The sequence below is a fragment of the Cydia fagiglandana genome, chromosome 20, assembly GCF_963556715.1.
Source record: "Cydia fagiglandana chromosome 20, ilCydFagi1.1, whole genome shotgun sequence".
Classification (NCBI taxonomy): Eukaryota; Metazoa; Arthropoda; class Insecta; order Lepidoptera; family Tortricidae; genus Cydia; species Cydia fagiglandana.
In genome coordinates this window covers 1,191,088-1,213,752 of record NC_085951.1, presented here as the reverse complement: position 1 = coordinate 1,213,752, position 22,665 = coordinate 1,191,088, and the positions used below count along the sequence as shown (strand labels likewise).

General features: G+C 38.9%; 1 protein-coding gene across 5 annotated transcripts in view; it reads left to right on the top strand.

The window, feature by feature from the left end:
* LOC134674336 (homeobox protein cut) overlaps positions 1 to 22,665 on the top strand; it is a 185,333-nt gene that overhangs the window by 160,163 nt on the left and 2,505 nt on the right. For 3 of the 5 annotated variants that reach the window (XM_063532376.1, XM_063532380.1, XM_063532378.1), the window contains 6 exons: positions 2,721 to 2,819; positions 5,423 to 5,553; positions 5,780 to 6,280; positions 20,253 to 20,437; positions 20,968 to 21,113; positions 21,568 to 22,469. In XM_063532376.1, coding sequence (XP_063388446.1) covers positions 2,721 to 2,819; positions 5,423 to 5,553; positions 5,780 to 6,280; positions 20,253 to 20,437; positions 20,968 to 21,113; positions 21,568 to 22,469 — 1,964 coding nt within the window. The remainder of the gene's footprint in view (positions 1 to 2,720; positions 2,820 to 5,422; positions 5,554 to 5,779; positions 6,281 to 20,252; positions 20,438 to 20,967; positions 21,114 to 21,567; positions 22,470 to 22,665) is intronic. The other 2 variants (XM_063532377.1, XM_063532379.1) reach the window with 2 other exon arrangements.

Sequence of the window (22,665 nt, the reverse complement as noted above, 5' to 3'; positions counted from 1 at the left end):
AGCAGCAATTTAATGGAATTATAAGGGGTAACAGGAGTTATAAGAGGTGTATATTGACTGGGTAAGAGACCACCAGTTACCCTTTATTCAGTTAATATGTCACATGTGCGCCCTAATACCGGGAAACATTGACGTTGGGCTGAATAAAAGATAATTATTAACATACTTTTACATCTCTGCCTTAAAAAAACATATTTATATTGAAGCAAAAACGTTTAGCGCAACAACACCATAAGTCATTTTGTTAAAGTGTTTAGTTAAATGTTAGTACATGATCTTTTATATATTAATGTGAGAAAGATGTTTGGGAATGCAAGTTTATTGACATTATATATATACATTATCTAAGAAAATTTCAATGCGCCACGAAAATAATCAGGATTTATTTAAATTAATGATATAAATAAGCTATTGTGTAAAAAGTATTTTAGTGGTTTGGACAGAATTATGAGATAAAAAGTTAATAATACGTTATAGGAAGTGCTAAACTAATGATTTAGGTTAAGAACTCATGCACAAAACGTTATTGTTGCCCTTAAAAGTTGGAAAAGTAATTTAAATTTTGTAGGTTATATACAATAAAATGGCGGTCAATGTTAAAAAGCAACGTGAACCGTTAAAATTCTAATATGCAGCATACGACTGTTATATATCTGATTAAGATACTTAAGTGAACCACTATAAAGTCCAAGTCGTTCTTTCGATACACTAGTGAACCTCTAAACAGTTATAAGGTATCTTGTGAGCGTTTAAATAGCCGCTATACGCACAGTCTCAATGGTAGTATAATAGGCTGCTTAGCGGTAAACATGTTCAGCGCTAAGCCGTATTATGCGCCACATGTGTTCGATTATACGTCTATTGGTTTCATAACAGTTCACTCGTTCTCCCTTATAATAAGTCAGCAAAATAAAAGCTGCTTTAGCGGTAAACATCTTCAGTGATAAGCAGTATTATGCGCCACATGTTTCATTTATAGGTCTATTGGCTTCATATTAGTTCACTCGTGCTCCCTTAAAAGTCAGCGTAATAAAAGCTGCTTAGCGGTAAACATGTTCAGCGATAAGCTGTATTATGCGCCACGTATGTTCCATTATACGTCTATTGGCTTCATAATAGTTCATTCGTGCTTCCTTAAAAAGTCAGCGTAATAAAAGCTGCTTAGCGGTAAACACGTTCAGCGATAAGCTGTATTATGCGCCACAGGTATTCCATTATGCGTCTATTGGCTTCATATTAGTTCACTCGTGGTCCCTTAAAAGTCAGCGTAATAAAAGCTGCTTAGCGGTAAACATGTTAAGCGAAAAGCTGTATAATGTGCCACATGTTTTCCATTATACGTCTATTAGCTTTATAATAGTTCACTTGTGCTCCCTTAATAAGTCAACGTAATAAAAGTCCACAATTACCTCCTTATACAGCACATGGCGTAATTTTATCCACTAAACAGACCTTATAACGGTTAAAGCATTTGATAACCCTTAAAGCTGTATAGGTTCGTAGCAAATATACCTTTATATCACTCTTTGCGTATTAATGGTAGTTTTCAGAGCCGTAATGCAGCTTTTAATCAGCCCTAAGCTATATAAATATCACTGAAATCTGTTATACAGCTGTAGGACCATGAGTGTGCTGTTATAAGTGTCTTAATACGCACAGAGCGTTAGATAGAACTAAAAGTGAGTAGTTATAGAGCTATCTGTGCTACTTGGGTTATTGAGCTTACTGTCGGACTAGGTTGATCTGTGTAAAATTGTCCTATAATAAAAAAAACTATCATGTTTTTCAACTTTGTTTCACTTGTAATAATTATGTGCCTTCACTGGCTAAAATTTATCTAAATAGTCCACTTTACGAATAAAAAACTCTACCAAGTATGGTTAGGTTTATTAGTGTTCCGTACAAAACTTTGTTTACGGAACACTTATGGGATCACTTCGGTCTTGCAAATCAGTTATTTTTAATGATTGTATTCCTTATTGTCTGCGTAAAATGATGATTAATAAAAAAAACTAACCTCAAACTAACTCTATACCAAATTTCATCTAAATCTGTTCAGTAGTTTAAGCGTGAATAGGTAACAGACAATGAGGCAGGCAGAGTACACATTTATAATATTAGTAAGGATATAGTTGTTCAAATCGGATCTCTTATATAAAAAAAACGATCTGACTCTTGTACAGTCAACGGTAAAAATATGGGTGTAGACAACTTACTCAAAAATATGTCCCATAGTTCTTAATTCACTGACATAAGAGTTATGGGACATATTTTTGAAATGATTTGTACACCCATATTTTAACGGTTGTAACTAACGTTGTAACTTTCCCAAACTGGGTTATTCCGTCAGTATAAAAACTGTGTCAGTGTGTGTTTGATATAATATTCATCGTCGTGCAAGTATTATATTAAAGGCTCTTGCAAGACAAAGATGCTTTTAAGCTCCCTCGAACAGCGAGAACCTTGCAGTAGAACTTCCGAAAATTTTCTGATAAACTCAACAGAATATCAAAAATATGTTTTCATTGCTTCGAAAAATATTTACCCCCTTATTCATAAAACTTTGCAAACATTTGTTCGTTAAGTATATTTTGTTTTAAATAAATATCCAAAACAAAGGCCAATAAAAATATTCCAATCTTTGTATTTAAACAAAGGCCTATTTTTATATGAAGACAATTTGTATGAAACTTATTTAACCTGTGAAATTCCATCCCTAGGAGGCCCAGCCTGGCTTCAGAGCCTGACCCGCGCCCATTTGCCCAATTCCGGGACTCGATCCCGCGACCCGCCCACCCCTATAGGCACCATCTGAGCAAGTGAGTCTTAGTTTACTTTAGCCTAATAGGTTGACAGACAGACAGACCAGAGAATAGAAACTCTAGAGTCGGATCAAGATAATTACACCGTATTTGCATTGACAAAGTGTGGCGATGTCATCGATAATTTCAAATGTCTATGAACATTTGATATTTATAATGACACCCCCCTCACTCTATTAAAATCAGTGAAAAGTTAGCTTAGACCGGCTCTATAGATAGTGTTTTGGGATAACTTATATACCTATATATGAATGTAGAAAACACCATAAGTAGAATTAGAGAAAGACGCACATGTAAAATTTTCTATTCACAATTTTTGTCATTAAACCATTTAAAACTTTAGGTACTTAGTCTCTAAATATTGCTTAAAATAAGGAATTAAACAGCCAATCGTTTGCACAAACTGAAAACTTAACCTAAAAAATTCAATTTTATATCGATACTTTAATATTGAGGTAAGGAAATATTTAGTCCTCAAAAGTTTGAGGTCGACTCCACAGCACTGTTGTCCTTAAACTTAGTATCGCGTCACCCACTTCAGTGTGTCATGGAGGGCTCGTCGTTAAACGGAACAAACTTCGTCATTACCTATTGACTACGTCATAAATTTAGTCACTAAAACGACGAACGCTGGAGATGATTAGCGAAAGTTTATAGAAATTTGTGTAAAATTGGAAATTGTACACTTAAAAGTTATTTTATGGTGTAAACACAGCCTTAGGTATGTGTTTTGTTTGTATTTGCTAATGAACACTTTATCGTATGTAGTAATAAATGAATTTAACATTTTTAACACGGTAGTAGCTAATTTAATCACTACACCTTATAAAACAAAGTCCCCCGCCACGTCTATAGATCTGTTTGTTTGTTTGTATGTTTGTTCACGATAAACTCAAGAACTACTGAACGGATTTTCATGCGGTTTTCACCTAGCAATAGAGTGATTCTTGAGGAAGGTTTAGGTGTATAATTTGTCAACCCGTGCGAAATCACAGAACACCTTTAAACCCGACCAACGCCAAATTAAAAGATTTGATTTTTACATATTTAAATATTTACTACTCGAATGAATGTATGAACTTTACACCAACAGAATACAGTCAACTATATCTTATTAATAATAAATAGTTTATATGTATATTCCGCCTTAATAACACCTTGCTCAAATTTAAGATAATAAAGTAGGTACCAGGCGCTCATAAGTCGGAAGGTGCAATCCCAAACTAATCGTGCCCCCGATCGACCTGACGCCAAATCACAAAACACCTCTAATCTCGACCAACATAACTTAACCTGCAATTCTATAACAGCTACACCGAATCGGAGGCCAAAGAAAGTGTACTGTTGCGAATACTCCCCGCTTCACACCTCCACAATGTACCTTAATTACAATTTAATATATCACCAATTAGATCCCGATCGGTGCACACGACCGAATAGAGAAGACACAACCCCCCTTGTAACGACTGAAGCTGTATAACTTCCTAGTTTTAGCGCGTTGTATCAATATGGTTCATTATGACGTGAATTGTGGAGGTCTCCCGACGACTGTTAGCAGGTGAACGGACTAAACGAGTCATTTCTATACATTTTGTATGAAAGTGCTTTGATTTTAGCGCTTTGAACTTTGTCTTTAGTTGCGGGGTTAATAGTTGATCGCTTCGGAGTTTGAGTAAGATTTTGTAAATAAGTTGGAGTTACGTTTTGTGAAAGTATTTAGCAATTCTTTAGAAGAAAATTTAAGGTAGACAAAATTGCGTACAATATGCATCAGTGCCTCTTAAACTTTTTGTCACCAGTACATTTCGTGCCCCACACGCCACTACTTGGTATTGGTATCCTATACGGGTTGTTTCCGTGGTTGTTTTTGACATGGCGTTGATGACACTTTACTTGATTGACATAGCGGTGAAAAGGTTAAACAATTTTCATACACATCAAATTTCATTCTTAATAAGGCTTGAAAATTCACAATCAATATTCCACAATATAATATAAAGTAGGAGCGCGATAAAATGTGATTATCGCCATCTTGGAGGGTTCAATCTCAATAAATTCATGAAAGGCATTGCCAATAAGGGCACATCCTATTAATTACAATACTTAATTAATTCACCTAAAATGGTTTTAATCAATTCGTGTGCTCGATTTATTAAGGTGATGCTGACCCTATCTTAATTATGCCATCGGCTCTAAAGGTATTTTGGGATAATTCACCCTTTATTGGTTACTTTGATATTTTGAACGTAAATTTGTCGTGAAGGTATTTTGTAATTTTTAATTATTTCAGATAGATTGGGTCTATGGGTTATTAATATGAATTACTTAGTCGCTGCTCTAAAAGGTTATAATATGCAGCGTTGGGCTCTTAAAATCACATTCGACGGGAATTAATGATTTTCAGAAATTCTTTAAATGAATGTCTTCAACTCGGCATTAAAATTCAGATAAGACAATGACACTACTATTAATGAACTGTGTAGTAGTTAGTGCGTAGTTCTAAAAACTAGACACATTTAGAGCGCAAATTCAAAGAACAGTTTTTTTTATAATTATTTAGTTTGATAACAGAGTATCTTACGTTTTTTTCCTTGTTTCAGCATGCTCCGGTCCATGGACCTCCGAGACTCCGCCGAACGAGCCGAACGCAAGCCGGAGCCGCTCAGGTCGCCCGCCGCGCCTGCGCGGGACGACGAGGAGCGCGAGCGCAGCAGCGAACGACGCGAGACAGGTGAGACTCCTATACTACTCTTATACGACCACTCGCTGACCAAAATGGTTTGAGATTTAATAGAACTCTGATAGAAGTCGTATAAAGGTAGTTTACAAGCAAACGTGTCCGTAGCTAGTGAGTGTTCGCTTGCTGGGAACGTAGTTCCGTCTCGCAGAGGCAGGACCACGTGGGCCTAGGATCCGCGACTCCCCCCCTTTCCCTCCCTGACTGAGCTCTGTGACAGGTGGCGAGGAGTGGAGCACGCCGCCCCTCAACAACAACACGACGCATCACAACAACAACCCGCCGCTGCCGCTGCCGCCGCCGAGCCCGTTCCGCTTCGAAGAGCACCGCCCTTACAGATTCGCCGAGGACATGGGACCTTTACCTCCAGGCGCGCTCGTTGGACGCCTCGGAGACTCCCTTATACCTAAAGGCGATCCTATGGAAGCGAGACTACAAGAGATGTTAAGATATAACATGGACAAATACGCAAACACAAATCTAGACACGCTCCATATCTCACGAAGAGTGCGGGAGTTGCTTTCTGTTCACAATATCGGACAGAGACTGTTTGCTAAATATGTCCTGGGGCTCTCGCAAGGGACGGTGTCGGAGCTGCTCTCGAAGCCCAAGCCGTGGGACAAGCTGACGGAGAAGGGGCGCGACTCGTACCGGAAGATGCACGCGTGGGCCTGTGACGAGGCGGCCGTGATGCTGCTCAAGTCACTCATTCCAAAGAAAGGTACTTGATGTTTATATTGTTGACAAGTTGAATAATTACCTACTAGCTTTAAAAAAAGCTATCATTTAAGCACTATTAAATATGTTATACTGCTGTAAACAAGTTCACTGCTTAAAGACTCGTTAAAAATGTTAGTAATTATTAAACTTGTATATGGCTTACTTTAAAAACCAATTCGAATTACAAACGCTGACCATGCGAATTCCAAATTTAAATTCCGAACGTATGGCCAGTGTTTATAAGGCTAGATACATATGAGCTTTCCATGTGGCCAGTGTTATAATAAGACTAGGTATACATCAGCGTGGCCTCGAAAAATTGCGTGATAAATGCAGTCTAGTTGTCAAGTCTTGCATGTTTCGGGACCCATCATTCCGCCCCCTTAGCGCAATCTTCCGAACGGTTTGGCACGATATCAGGCTTGTCGAGCCACCTGACAATAGGGATCATCAATCACAGCGTTTAAACTCTCTACACAAAAACAAAAGCTTTAGCGACCTATAGCTTTATTTATATGCACTTACAGTCATTTTTCGGAATGATTGGTCAACCGCACTTTTAGGTTAACTTTTTATTTTTTGTTTTTGTTTTCCTAACCCTGTCCTTGGTCCCCTCCCGTCGCGTGACACTATAGCGGAAAGATCTGAACTGCCCCCACCCTAAAGGGGTGAGGGGGTGGACTAAATAGATATGGTCAAGCGAGCACGCCGCGCCGGCAACTGCATCCTCCCGGGGTGTCGCTGACTTCGATTTATTGTTTTAATACGTGTTTCTTTTGTTAATGATGTCCGCCATTTTGTTTTTTGTTTTAATTATCACATTATCGATTGACTCGGAAAGTAAGCGGACACGTCTCTAGCTTCGGTCTTACCCGTTTCTTGTAAAATGGTTTGCTTTTATTTCATCCCTTTAAAATTTATTTCACGACGGCCTGACGTTGCATTTTTGCTTAGCTCAGCTTTAAACTAAAGGAGATATTTAACAAAGTAGAAAACACTTTGAATTTCGAAATTCGAACTTCCGACGATAACTTTTTAAACACCATAAACAAAGTAAACAAACTACACTTTCATAACATTAGTGATGCGACACAAACACAGTTTACGATTCGTGAAAAAATCGGTACGCGTCGAACACTCGGTGCATGACAAGTAGCATAAGACGGTACGTACAAACGCGTAATTTGCAAATCCACGGCATAAACGTCGTGTGAACGTCGCGTTTCGCAACATTACGTACAGTCCTGTCCACAGTCCACACGTGGGAACGAGGAAACGGCAAATGACATGGTATTGAGCAATCACGGTACAGTCCGACCTATTGTATGGAGTGAATAGGAAACTTTAATTTGAGTATTTGCGAAAATAGGGCATACCTAGTTGGCAAGACTTAAGTAGACATATGGAGTTAAGGATACGTACTTTTATGTCAAGCGATCACTGAATTACAACTTGATACAAGTTAGGTTCCCGTTTGAATCCCCTTAAAACTTATAAAGAATTCTAAGATACTTGTTTAGTCTTACCATAAACCTCTTTAAAAAGCTTTTCTTCACTATGAGTGAAAATTAGATGATCATAAAAAAGCGTTTAATAACTAAGTAGGTAGGTAATAGTTAATAACGTTTTTTTTCATTCCGAAAATGCATCTTAATCTAGTTTAATAATATAATCCAGGACTACAAATTCACTGAAATATCTACGACATTGCACCATTTACTAACTACTTTACTTTATAAGTCAGAGAATATCCAATAAACACTTCTCATAGCTCGCCGTCTATAAATCATTGCATAAAATACTAGCGTATCTGTGGCATTGTTCCCACGCCGCTGATGTGTATGTGTGTCTGTAACCAGCTCATTAATGGCCGACAACGGACACTAAACGACTATTCGATGATATTACACTAACGGAACAAGGCCCGCCCAAGTACGCCGTGGAATTGTACAAATTACCGCTTTCCTCCGAGGAAAAATAAGCATTGAAACAACCAGTACTTTTCTGAAACTGAAAAGTGAAATGTCGCTGCGAAATGCCGAAGCTCAAGTAGGAGAAATGCATCCAGCGTAATTGTATCGCTGAATAGAAATGAAAAATGCAAGCATAATCCGGAAAAATGCAAATCAAAAACCGATAACGCCATTTAAATTCCTAAACCTCAATAAAAACCGTACAATTACGCGGCAAATAAGAAGACCGTAACCCTTCGGAATTATCTGAAATTCAATCTATTTGAGTCCATCCCTATCGATGCGGACAAAGGCTAATGCACACGGCGCTATTGTCTCCGCAGATTTATACCTCGTCCTTTGTCATTAATGTGTACACTGCTTTACAACGCGTTCTTTTTGATTCTTTCGGATCCCGTCTCTGTTTGCTCGCTCTGCGCGACTTTGTCTTTTCTAAATTTGAAAAATGAATTGAAAGCCGTGGACAGCGCGCTTTTGGTCACTTTTTCACGAGTCAACTTCTTTATTTAGGCATTTTTAAAGACCGAAAACCGGAACTTAACGTATTACGTTTCAGATTTTATTATACTAGTCCACTTAAACGGAAATAGCCTGTAAACTGCTACTGGAAAAATTATATTACAATCTACCCTCATCAATTTTACACTCGCAACGGTGAATAAATAAAAACATACCATAATAGAACCCCACGTGTGCCATAGACAATAAAACCAATTACAATGTTACCTTGCCTCACAATTTGTTATCGCACCAAGACGTTAAATCGTAAAAAACGCCATATTAATTACCAGGGAAGGCGGGATTTGCCATGCGCTATCAACCTTTATTAACGTTTTTATTAAACTGCAGACATGAACCTTGCAACACTTATCTCTAACTAGCAATACTGGCTTGTTTGAAAAAAAAACGTGCTACTTCACATCTGTCAATTTCGAAAATAGAATTTCATCGTCCGTCACTAGTGATGCGGTTTCCTACCGATTTATCTAGTGTCGTGACTGAGAACCATATCCGGATGACGACTGACGAATAAATCGGTAACCTATCAACGTATATCAGTGGCGATTCGGTCCCGAGAATATAAAAATCCACTTTTTTTCACGGCCATTAAGCTTCGGTGTAGGTTAACCACATATTATTTATTCGAGTAATCTATCGGTCCAATTAAGTGTAGTTATGGCGGCACTAATAATTGTTCTTATTACTGGTAACACGCTTCAGTGATGAGATCCGGCCAACTTTATTTTGCACTCATCAAATAATATTCCATTGTAAATTACTCCTTATGATAAGCTGCAATAAATATACAATAACATGTATTATTTATTTGAGTAGATCAATAATAAACAGTTTATTTTAATTACCTATTGCCTAACGGATTTAAACCATAAACTAATAGAACGTAACCGGCAAATATTATTTGAAAAACGAACACGAATAGTGTTGGAGCACGTTCAAATTTGGAACGTTTGCTCAAAGTTGGGCATGTTCAGAAACGCGTGAAAATCTATTTTCAATGGCCACTATCGGACGGCGCAGGCTAAGGCTTTACGCTCGAAGTTGTGTCCTCGATGCTCTTAAACCGTCGCTTAGTTTAACGCTAAGCAAATTTTAATATTCAATTGAGCTTTCGAGCGGTTAAACGTTTCAACGAATCGGGGCTTGATTGCATGGAAATTATATTCAAGGACCGTTCTTGCATACGACTTTTACTATTAATCACTCTTTTCTATCAAGAAAAAATGCAAAAACTGAGCTGTAATTAATAAGGGTTAATAAAGCGATCTTGTACAGTCAACAACAGAGCTATGAATACAGGCAAAGTGCCAAAAATATGTATACACGACCTTAATGTAGAGGCAATAAAGTACTGTATACATGTTTTTGACACTTTGCCTGTATTCATAGCTTTGTTGTTGACTGTACATGCTATAGTTTAATTTCATCAATGGAAAGGCACGTTCAAAACTCGCTGTCGGAACGTTTTAAACTGTTAAGTTGGTAACTCTGCAAGTGTGTTAGCTCACACGGAGTGGACGCAAATGGCTTCTAAACTCGAAGCAAATTTGAATTGATATAGATTCTACGGTCGTTGTTGGCCAGCGACAAAACTTTGCCAGTATAAAACAACGTGTAAAACAATAATTACGGTTATTTAAAATTGTTAGCATGTTAAAATGAAACTCAATGGTTAAGCAGTAAATTAACCGAATGTATACCCAGTGTTGCCAGCAGGGGCGTGTCAACACCTCCCGCAGTCAACGGGGTCAATTCCTCATAAATCATAAAGTTTAAAACAAACACGAAAATCCAGCGAACGCTGATAATCACATAATAATTACCCGATCGAATGTGCCGGCCATTACGGGCCCTGGCGAAAGTTCCCAACTTCTAATGTGCTACCGAATCGGTAATTTTGGGGAAACCGATAACTTTTTAGGCCGTCGCATCACTAGCTGTTACCAATATAATTACAATTAGGAATTTATTTTAAACTGTTAGTTTTTCGAATACTATTCCATATGTATAAATAAGAACGCTTGCTTTGAATGCAATACGCCTCTGCGCGCCATCTACCGCCGAGTGGCAGAATTAAACTAGTGCAATTTAAGCATATTCTAGACTAAAGGAAACGGGAAGTGCGACTTTCAGGCGGCCATAATTGAATGCATCAAACACATACATTTATGAAATTACAATGACTGAGACTCGGACTTAATTTACGACGCAATTATTAGTATTATTACAAGGCGCATTCCGGTAAAAATCACCGGAGCCACTTAGAAAGCCGCTGAAAAACTAAATAGCCGTTTAAGAGTGTTTACTCCGAAGTCGAAAAAAGGGGGGAATATTTCGGTATGCGCGCAACAATGTGCGCGTAACGCCATCTGTCGACGAGCGGCCGCGCTAGGCAGGGGTCAAGGAATTATGCCCCGCGGAATGTCGCCGCCGGCGGGGCCTTTGAAGGGTTCCGACGAAGCAATCAGGCCTCTTTAAGGGCATATTTATGATTATAATACCGTGTCTCATTATATACTTTATGATTTTATACCGAACAGTAATTGTAATTGCTTACGAGTGCGAGCGAGAGCCCTAATCCGCGTAAATTCGAAGATAATTACGACATTACGTCTTAATTCAGGTAGTTTTATTTGTATTTAAATTAACTTTGGTTCTACAAAACTGCCCTTCAGCTACTAACGAAGAATAATCTCTTGCTTTGATTGTTAATTACTGTTAATTCGTGATTATACGATTAATAATGTTAACGTCAAATTTGTTTAAAGCTTTTTATTTAAATACCCTAAACTTAAGGGAATCTAGTGTGGCATATTTTTTTTCATAAATTGTAGGGCACTTACCTGAATATCATCATATCTCTTGCTTTCCTACTAAACAATAGGTATTGCAAAAAGTAATTTAGCTGACTCACTTTATACATGTTTTCAAGTATTTCAGGCACTGTAGCCTGTTGACCCAGCAAATATACAGTGTAAAGTGACTTATCAATGTCACATTTTGTAATCCGGCCTATTAGTCACTGTAACAATAAAATAGTCCATGCTTCCTGTGACTAAACTATTAAAGTGTTACCAGAATAGCGATCAATTAAACTATCACGCCATCTACATTTCAGCGCCGGCAACATGCAGTTTACGCTCAAACAAATGTCACCGGTTTACAGTCGTTTCGCCATTCGGACAGGAATAGACAATCGTTTTGTTCCTAGAGGTGCATTAATTGTTGAGGAAAATCCAGAGATAATATTATTATGTTTTGTTCCGATTTGTGTTTACAATTAAAGCTTCTACAGACGTTGCAAATGCCATGTGATTCTAGCTAGATAATTGCTGGCTAAGTAGGAGCAACTAATTCAATCGAACAATCAGATGCCGCAATGTATTGCAAATCGTATGCGACTATCGTGACGTTTGGAGAAGCCATTACAGATTTGACTCTATTTTAAATATTTTATTTCAAGTTTTTAATAAAATAACTTGTAGTATCCGAACGGTCAAAAACACATATTTGTAAAAACATATAACATGCTAACATGTTATAAACGTAAGCGAAATGAATTTATCGCTCAGCTAAATTGCAATAATTTAGCGCATCTTATTTTAGTTTGTTTGTAATTTCAGTTGCTGTTAAACTAATTGTGTTGAGGCCGACGCCAGACTTTATTTATTAATCGTAAAATTGTTTTTAATATAAACTTTGCCTGAATATAAACTATGGAAATATAAATAAAATCGATTGACATCATCGATTCATCCGACCGGAAGCATGTTTACACCTTTAAATACCAGTTTAAAATTAACACAAGAAAAATCTATACCTAAGCGGCACACCAAGCAAAAGTAGCTATAGGTAGGGGAGACCGAGGTGAGTTGTGACAGAGGAGAGTTGTGACATTGTCGATTTTTTGGAATCTATTAACTAGAAACTAGGTCGCAATAGCGCGCGTTTGTTAGTTTGAACTCTCCTCTGTCACAACTCACCTCGATCTCCCCTACCAACAATATAGCTATTCCAAAAAAGGTAATCCATAAAAGTACCTATATCCTACTTTTATTTCCTCTTTTATCGAGTTCACACGTCGATTGACACGCCGTTTTTACAAACAAAGTCGAACAGCGGTGTATTTATACGATTTATTTAATTTTATTGACACAGCTCCCGCACGCGATGGTGCACGTAAGGGACGTGAAACGGAACGCAACTTTACACACAAATATAGGCAGGAAACAATCACTTGATATATAGTTGGTCAAGCAGATCTTGTCAGTAGAAAAAGGCGGCAAATTTGAAAAATGTAGGCGCGAAGGGATATCATCTCATAGAAAATTTGAATTTCGCGCCTTTTTCTACTGACAAGATTTGCTTGACCGTCTATATGTCAATCATTAAAAATTATGTTTCATTTTTAATTCATACAAACTGAAGTATTGCTTCAAATTCGAAATTCAAATACTTATTTCTTAAGTCTCATTCACAACTCTGATGTTGTCGTATTCTAATTTTTTCAAGTGGCAATAAACAATATCGAAAAGTGTCCCGATAAATTGCCGCAAAGCCGCTAAAAAGCGATAAAAAGGGCATTCTCATTATGTTATTCTCGTTATTAGCGGCTGGCAATTATTCGAATAAAGCCGAGTCGTCGTAAAAGCGTCGACGCATCCGTCACCCGCCCACGCGCGATTGCTTTCGACTCGATTTCGCGATTATCGAAATCAAGATAAAATTAGCCATATAGCACCTTTAACGAATTTTTATAAATTGAACTTTAAAGTTTGAGAGAAAAGACCTTTGACACGCGCACAACGACATTGCGACGACCGGATTACTTTTTACGAATTTTCAAATTTGAATTCTGGCTGATTAAGCTTGCTCATAAATAGAAGCTAATAAATGACTTCAACATATTTGAGAAGTTTTATTCACTCTAATAATGACTTTCTCAGTAATCTATCTATCCAATCTAATATAAATTAGTTGATGTACGGTCCAATTCTGCCGTCTATCGATTTGTGACAAAGAAAAACGGAACGCAACTTTCGCGCGCGAATCGCCATGTTGTTTACATCTAAACAGCAAAGTTTAATATGAATTTAAGTGCATCGTGACATATTATTCCTTCAAATTAATTACTCGGGTTTCCTTTGCGTATAACTCAGGCATCTGTCCGGCAAGACGGCATGTTTAACATGTCACTACGTCGCGATTTGTGGACGCCATTTTATATCTCCTTGCATAATTAGTAAAGATTAATGTGGGCTGTGGCGAGGCGTTGTTCCACAGTGAATTAGGGTTTATCCGTCCGTTGATGAACTAGAACTGTTTCTCTATTAATAGAGTTAATTGTCATGTTTATTCAGAGCACTTAGGAGTATTATGGGCAGCGAATAACTGCTAGTTAAGTTTAGTGTATACTTAAGTGGTTAGGCTATATCTTTAAATCTCATCTTATAATTATACCGCTGCTCGGTAATAACTACAAGTATTAAAGCATTTCATTGATTTATTTACTTTTCAAATTGCAGTTGAGTTACCATAAACAAAGTTTTTTTTTCACGCCAACAATTTTAAACAATAAAGTAGCGTTCACACGCTCGCGTGCCGCGCCGCTATCCATCGCGCAATCAATAAACGCCTATCGATGCTTTAATAACTGCCGAGACTGAAAAATTGCAGTAGCTATGATTAATTTAGGAAAAACCACTATATTGCAAATACAGGAGCAGTAACCGTAGAAATCATTAGCATACTTTAGTTGTGTACAAAAACTAAAATTTGTTGATTATTTCATCGACCATAGAAATCAGTGACTAAAAAAAAAACAAAAAAAGGTAGGTTAAGGTTAGTCACAGGGAAACGGCGCCTAATCGGATAACCATTCCGCCACACACAATACCGTGGAATGCCAATGGAAAAAGCCTGAAAACTAACAAAATCATCAATATCTGAGCTCTTTTTCCCTTTTCGTCTCCTGCACCACATGCATCAACGAATTACCGAAGCCGAGGCGTCTAACTGCGTTAGTACCTGAATTCGGTTATTTCGTTAAAAAACTTTGGTATCGTTAAAAGTTCCGGATCGGCCCCCAGGGCCCCCAGTCGGGCATTGACTGAAGCGATTGTAACGGAAATTTCACATTTTCCGAAACTTTGAACATGTGTTAAGCTTTAACACTTTATTTTGGATCAAAATCGGTAAAATATGGAAAGTCTGCCTTAAAGTGGTCTCAGATGATTTGGAAGACATTTTAAATCGATATAATTATCATCGTAAGCTTGAGATTAAACCATTCACCCAGACGCAAATGTTTTTTTTTTATAGCATACATTGCGACTTCACTATAAGTCAGATTTTGACAGCAAATAATAAATGGACAATGCATTTTTAATGGCAAATTATTGTTCGAATAGTTGTACCTTCTAGTAATATTTAGCTTAAAAATGGAAACATAATGCAGACGTGCCCGCCCGTCGCACTTGCAGTTTTAAATTGATTATCGGATCCAGTTAGGAACTACGGCGCACGGGGATTTTTGCGCTAAACGCGTTACCGGTAGTTGTAGCTGGCTGGTTTTATTTAAATTACGAATGATATTGTCTCTGGTGACTTTTTTTTCCATTCGGTGTTGTCAGCCAGTTTTGGAACGTTTCTTTTTACGTTTTTGGCAGTTAACCGAAATTGTATTCAGGTTCTCTATGAGGACTGTTTTATTTTATAGATCCCGTTATGCACGGTAATAATACACTGGTTTCTAAAAACAAGCATCATATCTGAAATCTGTGCAAATTCCAGAAATATACAACGAAAATATAATCTAATCTTGATCTATTATTGTACTTGTTCTGCTAGTATTTGTGCTGTTATAAAAAATTTAATGCGACCGGCCCCCAGCGGGCCGAGTGTCCTCTACTTTTATTACACCTATAATATGAGAGAAAGCACCATCAAATTGTATTTAGAGTTTGTGTTGCAACATTCTGTAACGACGGATTCAAGTCAAGAACTCATCGCGATTCGAAAGTAGTAAAGTTAAACGGAACGCATCGAAGCTCAACGGCGTTCTTAAAAAGGCGCGAAAATAAAAATAAATTGGCGCACGAACTGACAGTTCGTTTTTTTTCGATGCTCATACCGCCATAACTGTCAACTGCCGAACACCGGTTACTTGCACATCACTCAGCCTCTTGGAATCAATTGTGGTCGCTGCCCCCGGCCGCACGCGATACCGATCAACCGACCCTACGCACGCAACGTCGATACGCCGACGAGTCCGACAAAGGAAACATGCCAACCGAAACGGGAAACCGAATCTCCGTGTCTAAGCCTTACTATACACTTCCTGTAATTTCTGTGTTAGAGCGACGATTACTGATCGTCGCACGCAGATTCCCCTTTGTTTTCTTTTGGAATACGACGTTTGGCTACGGGTCAAATATGCTTGTAGATTTCACGTGACAGTGGAAATTAATAGGGTCATGGTACTCAGGACCGAGATGGACATGACATCAGACAACAGTCCGAGGTCCCGAATAATGAGACAAGCATTGACCTAGATAGTTTTAATGCACTATCTCGAACAATGTACCTATTTAGTGCGGAAAATTAAATTAAAACGTTTGAGAAATTGCGATTATACGTGTCCCATTTGTACATTTCAGCGGTAACATTTAGCACCTAATTTTAGAGTCGGGGCTCGTTTATGCAACTATTTCTTTTGCATTGAATTAACAATTCAAATGCGGCATTTTTTCCGCACCGGGCAACACTTTCGAGCGGCCGTGACGTCCGCGCGGACGCCGCGATGCAAATGAGATCGATCTAGCGATGTTACGATTCGACTTCACAAATCGGTTCAAACCGATTTAGGTCTGAAGTCGACTAAATCGACGTGAGTGTTCCGTAAATCGACCTAAGATACGTTCACCCACTCTAAACGCATCCTTTCATATTTGTTGATGCGTCACTTTCATTTGACATATTGAGGTTTAAAATGTACGCAAATCGATTTCAAACCACGAAGAAAAATGTTGACATGCACATTGCCGCCATTATTGAGTCGAGTCGAAACTTGGTATCTACAGGTAAAGTAAAATGAAACTTATTGTTTATGTTGTAAGGTTCAATTTCGCATGGGTTTAAAGCGATTGATTTGGCGGTATACTTGGATCGGTTTGGCAGTTTTGCGCCGCGTCGATTTGCTAACTCAACGATTTGCGGCAATGACACGAAATCGCACGAGACCGCACGCTCTTTCCTGCTTGCTCGTATAGTGCTTTCCCGTTTTAGCTTTAGAAATTATAAAATTGTGATTTACCGCGCAACAAAACTAAAAAAAATATTACAAAACTTAAGTCAAAATATTTGCTGTCGATCGGATCGAACAAAATTGACAATTCAATTTCCTCAACTCAAAGACTACGGAGCGGTTTGAACTACTGATACTTAAAAAGGAGAAGTTAAATCGACTTGGCCAAATCGGTTTGCAAACCGATTTGGGTTTAAATCGGAGTCGACTTATTCGGTTTGAAAATTTTTCGATTTGGCCCATCACTAGATCGATCGCACGTGGCTACACCTCTCACCCCTTTCTTACAACTACCCCCACAATCTCGAACCGTTCCCGTTCGATTCCGCTAAAACTAAATTACTAACGAATACGAAACACTTTTTCACTGTGTCATGGTGACACGATAATTTAGGGCACCGCCTCCCCTTTAGTTTCCAAAGTCTCTGAATATTCATACGGCAATAGCAATCAATAACAGTTACAAAGAAATAGTTTTCGCGTGCGTGCACGCGATACTGTGTCGCATAAACAAATATATCACCTTTTTATATTATACCAGAATTATGGAATTGCTCGAATTTACACTTCGCCTTTGTCCCCCGCGGTCAGCGGCCATCAAACACTATCCGATACATAAGGTTTCCGTGACCGGACGGCATTAATTGAGACCTCCTTTTTTAATTTTAAATATCCATCAAAAATGCACATCATAACGACTGGTAATAAAAGAGATCATAATCGGCCCATGCTTTATAGTCTCGAGCCGAGATAAGGGCTCGCTCGATAACTACCTAAATGATTGTAATTGAAGCGGCAGCCATCTTGAATAGCTTGTGCACAAGATGGCGCGATGCAGTTGACAGCCGCAGAGTTCAAGACACGTATCGGTAATTGTGTCCGTGCCGTATGCGGAATAACAAAATAATACGAGAAGATCAAAGGCAAAATATACTTACGTGGTTTGAAATTTATTGGCCTCGCAGTCTTGTCGAAGAGTGATTCGAAACAAACAAATTGGCGGCACGACTGAGCGCGACACGACGCACATCCTAATTCGGTCGTAATCGTAATTGACATGCCGGAAAATTTTAAACGCGAAATCTAATGTTTTAAACATAGTTTCAATGTCGCGTAATACAACGACCGCAATGGTAATCTGTTGTATTTAAAAATAGATTTAATCGTGACTATTGTTATTTATATTTGGCGGGAATCGACCATAAATTAACCTCTTATTTTTCTTTTTCATGTAAAACCTGATTTAGAGAGTGTCACATTAGGCGAACATTAAAAAGTAAATGCTGCAATTATAACTCCGTATCACGTATTTGGAGTTATTGTACGTTTACGAGTTGAAACTTGAGACATTACGGCCATGTCAGATTATAATCTAAAAACCGTGGCGGCCATATTTATGAATTTATTTGGATCACGTTCGCTTAGTCATAAGTCGTTAAGGAGACTGTGAATGGTAAAAAACTCTATAGAAGGACATAGTCATTTCGTGGTCTTGTTACGTGTATGTGGGACGTGAGAAAAAAAACGCAATTTCAATTGCGATTGATGAAATATATACTTAACAACTAAATAATTGCTTTGTTGCCTGGTAAATCACAGCTTTATTCTGTCGTGAAACTTTGAAAATAGCAATGAAACTGCAGTGTGCGCTGATTGAAAGAGGATCCAAAATAAACATGCGTTCGGGAAACGATTTTCAGCATATTGTCGGTTTGGGAATAAAAGTTAAGGACGCAATTAATTCTTTGTGATCTTGGGAATTAATACGCGAGTCCTCGAGCCATTCTTGGAGCCATTAAACACCGCAGAGCAAATACGACATTGTTTCCCGAAACTCGGACGGAAGTTATATTTACCTAACGTTTTTAACACGCCCATATGACTGTAACGAAGTATACATTTCAAAATGGTGTTTCATAACGATCAACGGCAAAATCGGCCACTTTTCTCCGCTCGTTGGCTGCGCAAACGACGCTCGTTGGTCACTCGCACAAGTCCGTTGAAACATAAAAGCAAATTATCCGAAAGCATTCGCGAACGTTCACCCTCCTTCAAAACTAATTAGACGCTTTAATTAAACTAATGCTAAGTATAAATCAGCATCTAAATAGTATCATTTCATTGTGCGTCCAGAGACAATATGTTGACAGGATGAACGGCCACAATATGGCGGTTTTCGCGCGTATTTCTCCTTGTTTATGGTTGCGCGCGCGACGGTTTTGGATTACGGGCTTAGGCGATGAGTGCTCGTTCCCATTCAGTGATTATCTTTAAAGCGCTATTCATTTAGCTGCATTTTAATGACTCGCCTAATTTCAATTGTACCAAATATAACTTTAGAATTTATGAGTTGGCAAGCGACTGTGAATCGTCGTGGGGCTTGTAACACTTTAGTAGCAATTAAAACGAGATCATAGTTTGAGTACATATATCTCGTATGAGTATGTAAATTGGTTGTGATCGAACAAATATGCCGATCGGCGATCACGCAATCAATCTTGGTCACGCGATTTGTACTTACTGCCTGTGTAGTACTCTGTCATAATAAACGTCGAATGTTGAATAGCACTTTTGCTAGAAGCGGAGTTTCAAACTATAGAATGACAAGGTTCTAAATATGCTAAACTCTGTACACACTACCCTAATTAAACGTTCAACATTGTAATAGAAGTTACCGAAGTGATTCATACTCAAGGTCTAGGTCGCTAGTCTTAATTATAACTACAATTTCACTGCCACAGAAAATAGTATTTTAGATGCAGTTTTAGAACAAAAGGTCAAAAACATCATGCATGCAATTCAGTCAAACAGCCTCGATATAATACGCCAGCTCATATGTAAACTGCCAAACATTTTTAATTGTCAGATTTGTTCAGTTCTGTATCTTATTTCAATGTTCTAAATCGCCCGGTTCTTAAACTAGCCACTTTCATAATTTCACACAGTGAATGAGTATTTGCTTCCGTGTTCGCTTGTACCATAGACAAAAATATTCATATTAAAAATTAAAGAACAAGTACTTAGGGCCATCTTAGCCACAAGCACTTGTGGCTTCGATCAGACACGCTGATAAGTTTTTTTTACAAGTTGAAGACACAAAAATAGTAAAAATACACAATTGTTTGAACTGTAAGTTTACGTGCTCGAATATTGAAACTTAATCTTTTTTTTTCCAGTGGGCTCCAAGGACGGCACCATGGGCCCCGGTTTCGGCCGCGAGGGCGAGGGCGAGGAGCGGCTGGCCCACATCCTCACGGAGGCCTCGCACCTCATGAAGCCGGGCCAGCCCAACGACGACTCGCGGAGCAACGATGACTCCAACTCCCCGAGGACCCAGTGCTTATCGCCGTTCTCGAATAAGGTAGGTACAGTATCCTGGCAAACGTAGGGAAAATTGACTCACGTAATAAAAATCAAAGAGGGTTATTACTTCAGGAACCCTACAGGGTTTTTTTATATTAGCCTATTTTAGTGTCTCACTGTAAGCAGCATAAAACATAAAACTGAAAGAGAAAAAAGGGAAGCCTTTGGCTTACCAAAGGCCAAAGGTTTCAGTTTTATGTTTTATGTCGCAGGTTACCTGTTAGCACAACATTTCCCCTATAGAATTTGTCCAAGTCGTTTTGCCACCATTGTGTCTACATAACAAAGATTTCTGTATATAATTTTCTTTTAGTGGAGTGTGCAATAAATGGATTGTAAGGCAATTACATTGAAAATATTTAAATGAAATAATCACAGAACCAATTTGAAATCCTGCCTAAATTGTGCATTTCAAATACAGTTGTATTTAATAATACCTATTTTCGGAACGCAGAACTTCTCATCATTAAATACAAATACAAAATACGCTCTATTCTTGTGTTAAAAAACCAATCATTTACTTTCCAGGACTCGAGTCAAAACAGAAGACTGAAAAAATACGAAAACGATGACATCCCCCAGGAGAAGGTGGTGCGCATCTACCAGGAGGAGCTCGCCAAGATCATGACGCGGAGGGTAGACGACATGCGTCACAACCGGGACGGGTTCCCTGGGTACGTATCTATGGCTTCCAGAACATTCTACTAAATAACATACATACATACATATAATCAAGCCTAATTCCCGGAGGGGTAGGCAGAGACCACGGATTTCCACTTGCTACGATCCTGACATACCTCTTTCGCTTCCTTCACTTTCATAACAATGTAATACTAAATAATAATGTGTTAATAATCGATAAATTGCATCGAAATTTTTTAACTGTAACGTGAAAAAATCTTAATATGAATTGGAATTCCTGTATATGAACCCATGCATTAAGCTGTAACATAAAAAAATCGTAAAATACTTTTTTTTATATGACATACCATTGTATAGCAAATAGACAACAAAGTCCTGATACAAATTTTACATGGTCCAGTTTTCATACCATTTGGTATGAAGAATGTAGGCGAAAAACTTCGTAATGGTATAATGAAGAGCAGCAAGTCTAGAACTAACATCCAGAATGTTTCCTCCATTTTTCAGCGGCGGCATGCCACCACACATGGAGCGGCCTCCCGAAGACCTCCGCATGGCCCTGGAGGCCTACCACCGAGAACTGGCCAAGATCCAACCCGGCGGCAACATTCCCAACCTCCACAACATCCCCGGAATGCCTCCCTTCCCCAACTTGCTCGCTCTGCAACAGCAAGCCATGCAAGCGCAGAACCAACACATCAACGGCTCGGGGGCAATACAGGATCTATCTCTCCCTAAAGATAAGAACGCTAAGATAAACGGAATTACGGATAATGATAAGGATAAGCCGATGGATGCTGAAGAGGCTATAAGGCACGCGGGAAGCGCGTTTTCGCTCGTCAGGCCGAAGCTGGAACCAGGGCAGCAGTCCACCGGTTCGTCAGCTTCTAGCCCGCTCGGGAACGCCATCTTACCACCAGCCATCACCCCTAACGAGGACTACAGCAGTTCGGCCGCGGCCAGCCCGCTGCAGCGCATGGCGTCCATCACAAATAGTCTGATCTCTCAACCGACCAACCCCACGCACCACGCGCCGCCGCAGCGCTCCATGAAGGCCGTCCTCCCGCCCATCACGCAGCAACAATTCGATCTCTTCAACAACCTGAATACCGAGGACATTGTCAGAAGAGTGAAAGAGGCCCTAAGTCAATACTCCATCAGTCAACGGCTGTTTGGAGAATCGGTACTAGGGTTGTCACAGGGGTCCGTTAGTGATTTGCTGGCGAGGCCGAAGCCCTGGCATATGCTGACGCAGAAAGGCCGGGAGCCCTTCATTAGGATGAAAATGTTCTTGGAGGACGATAACGCGGTTCACAAGCTAGTGGCGTCGCAGTACAAGATCGCACCGGAGAAGCTGATGAGGACTGGAAACTATAGCGGAGCACCTCGTAAGTATTTCAACAATTGTTTTTTGTCTTCAAACAAATAAAAATAAACGCAAACATTAGGTCCACTCCACATCCACTCCACATGAATCCAATAAGGTAGAATAGTAATGTTTTTGTAAACAATTAAATATTTCCTGAGTTTTGCGTTTTGCGTTGTAATCTTTGGCTATTTGTTTACTGTTTTCCAAACTGCAAT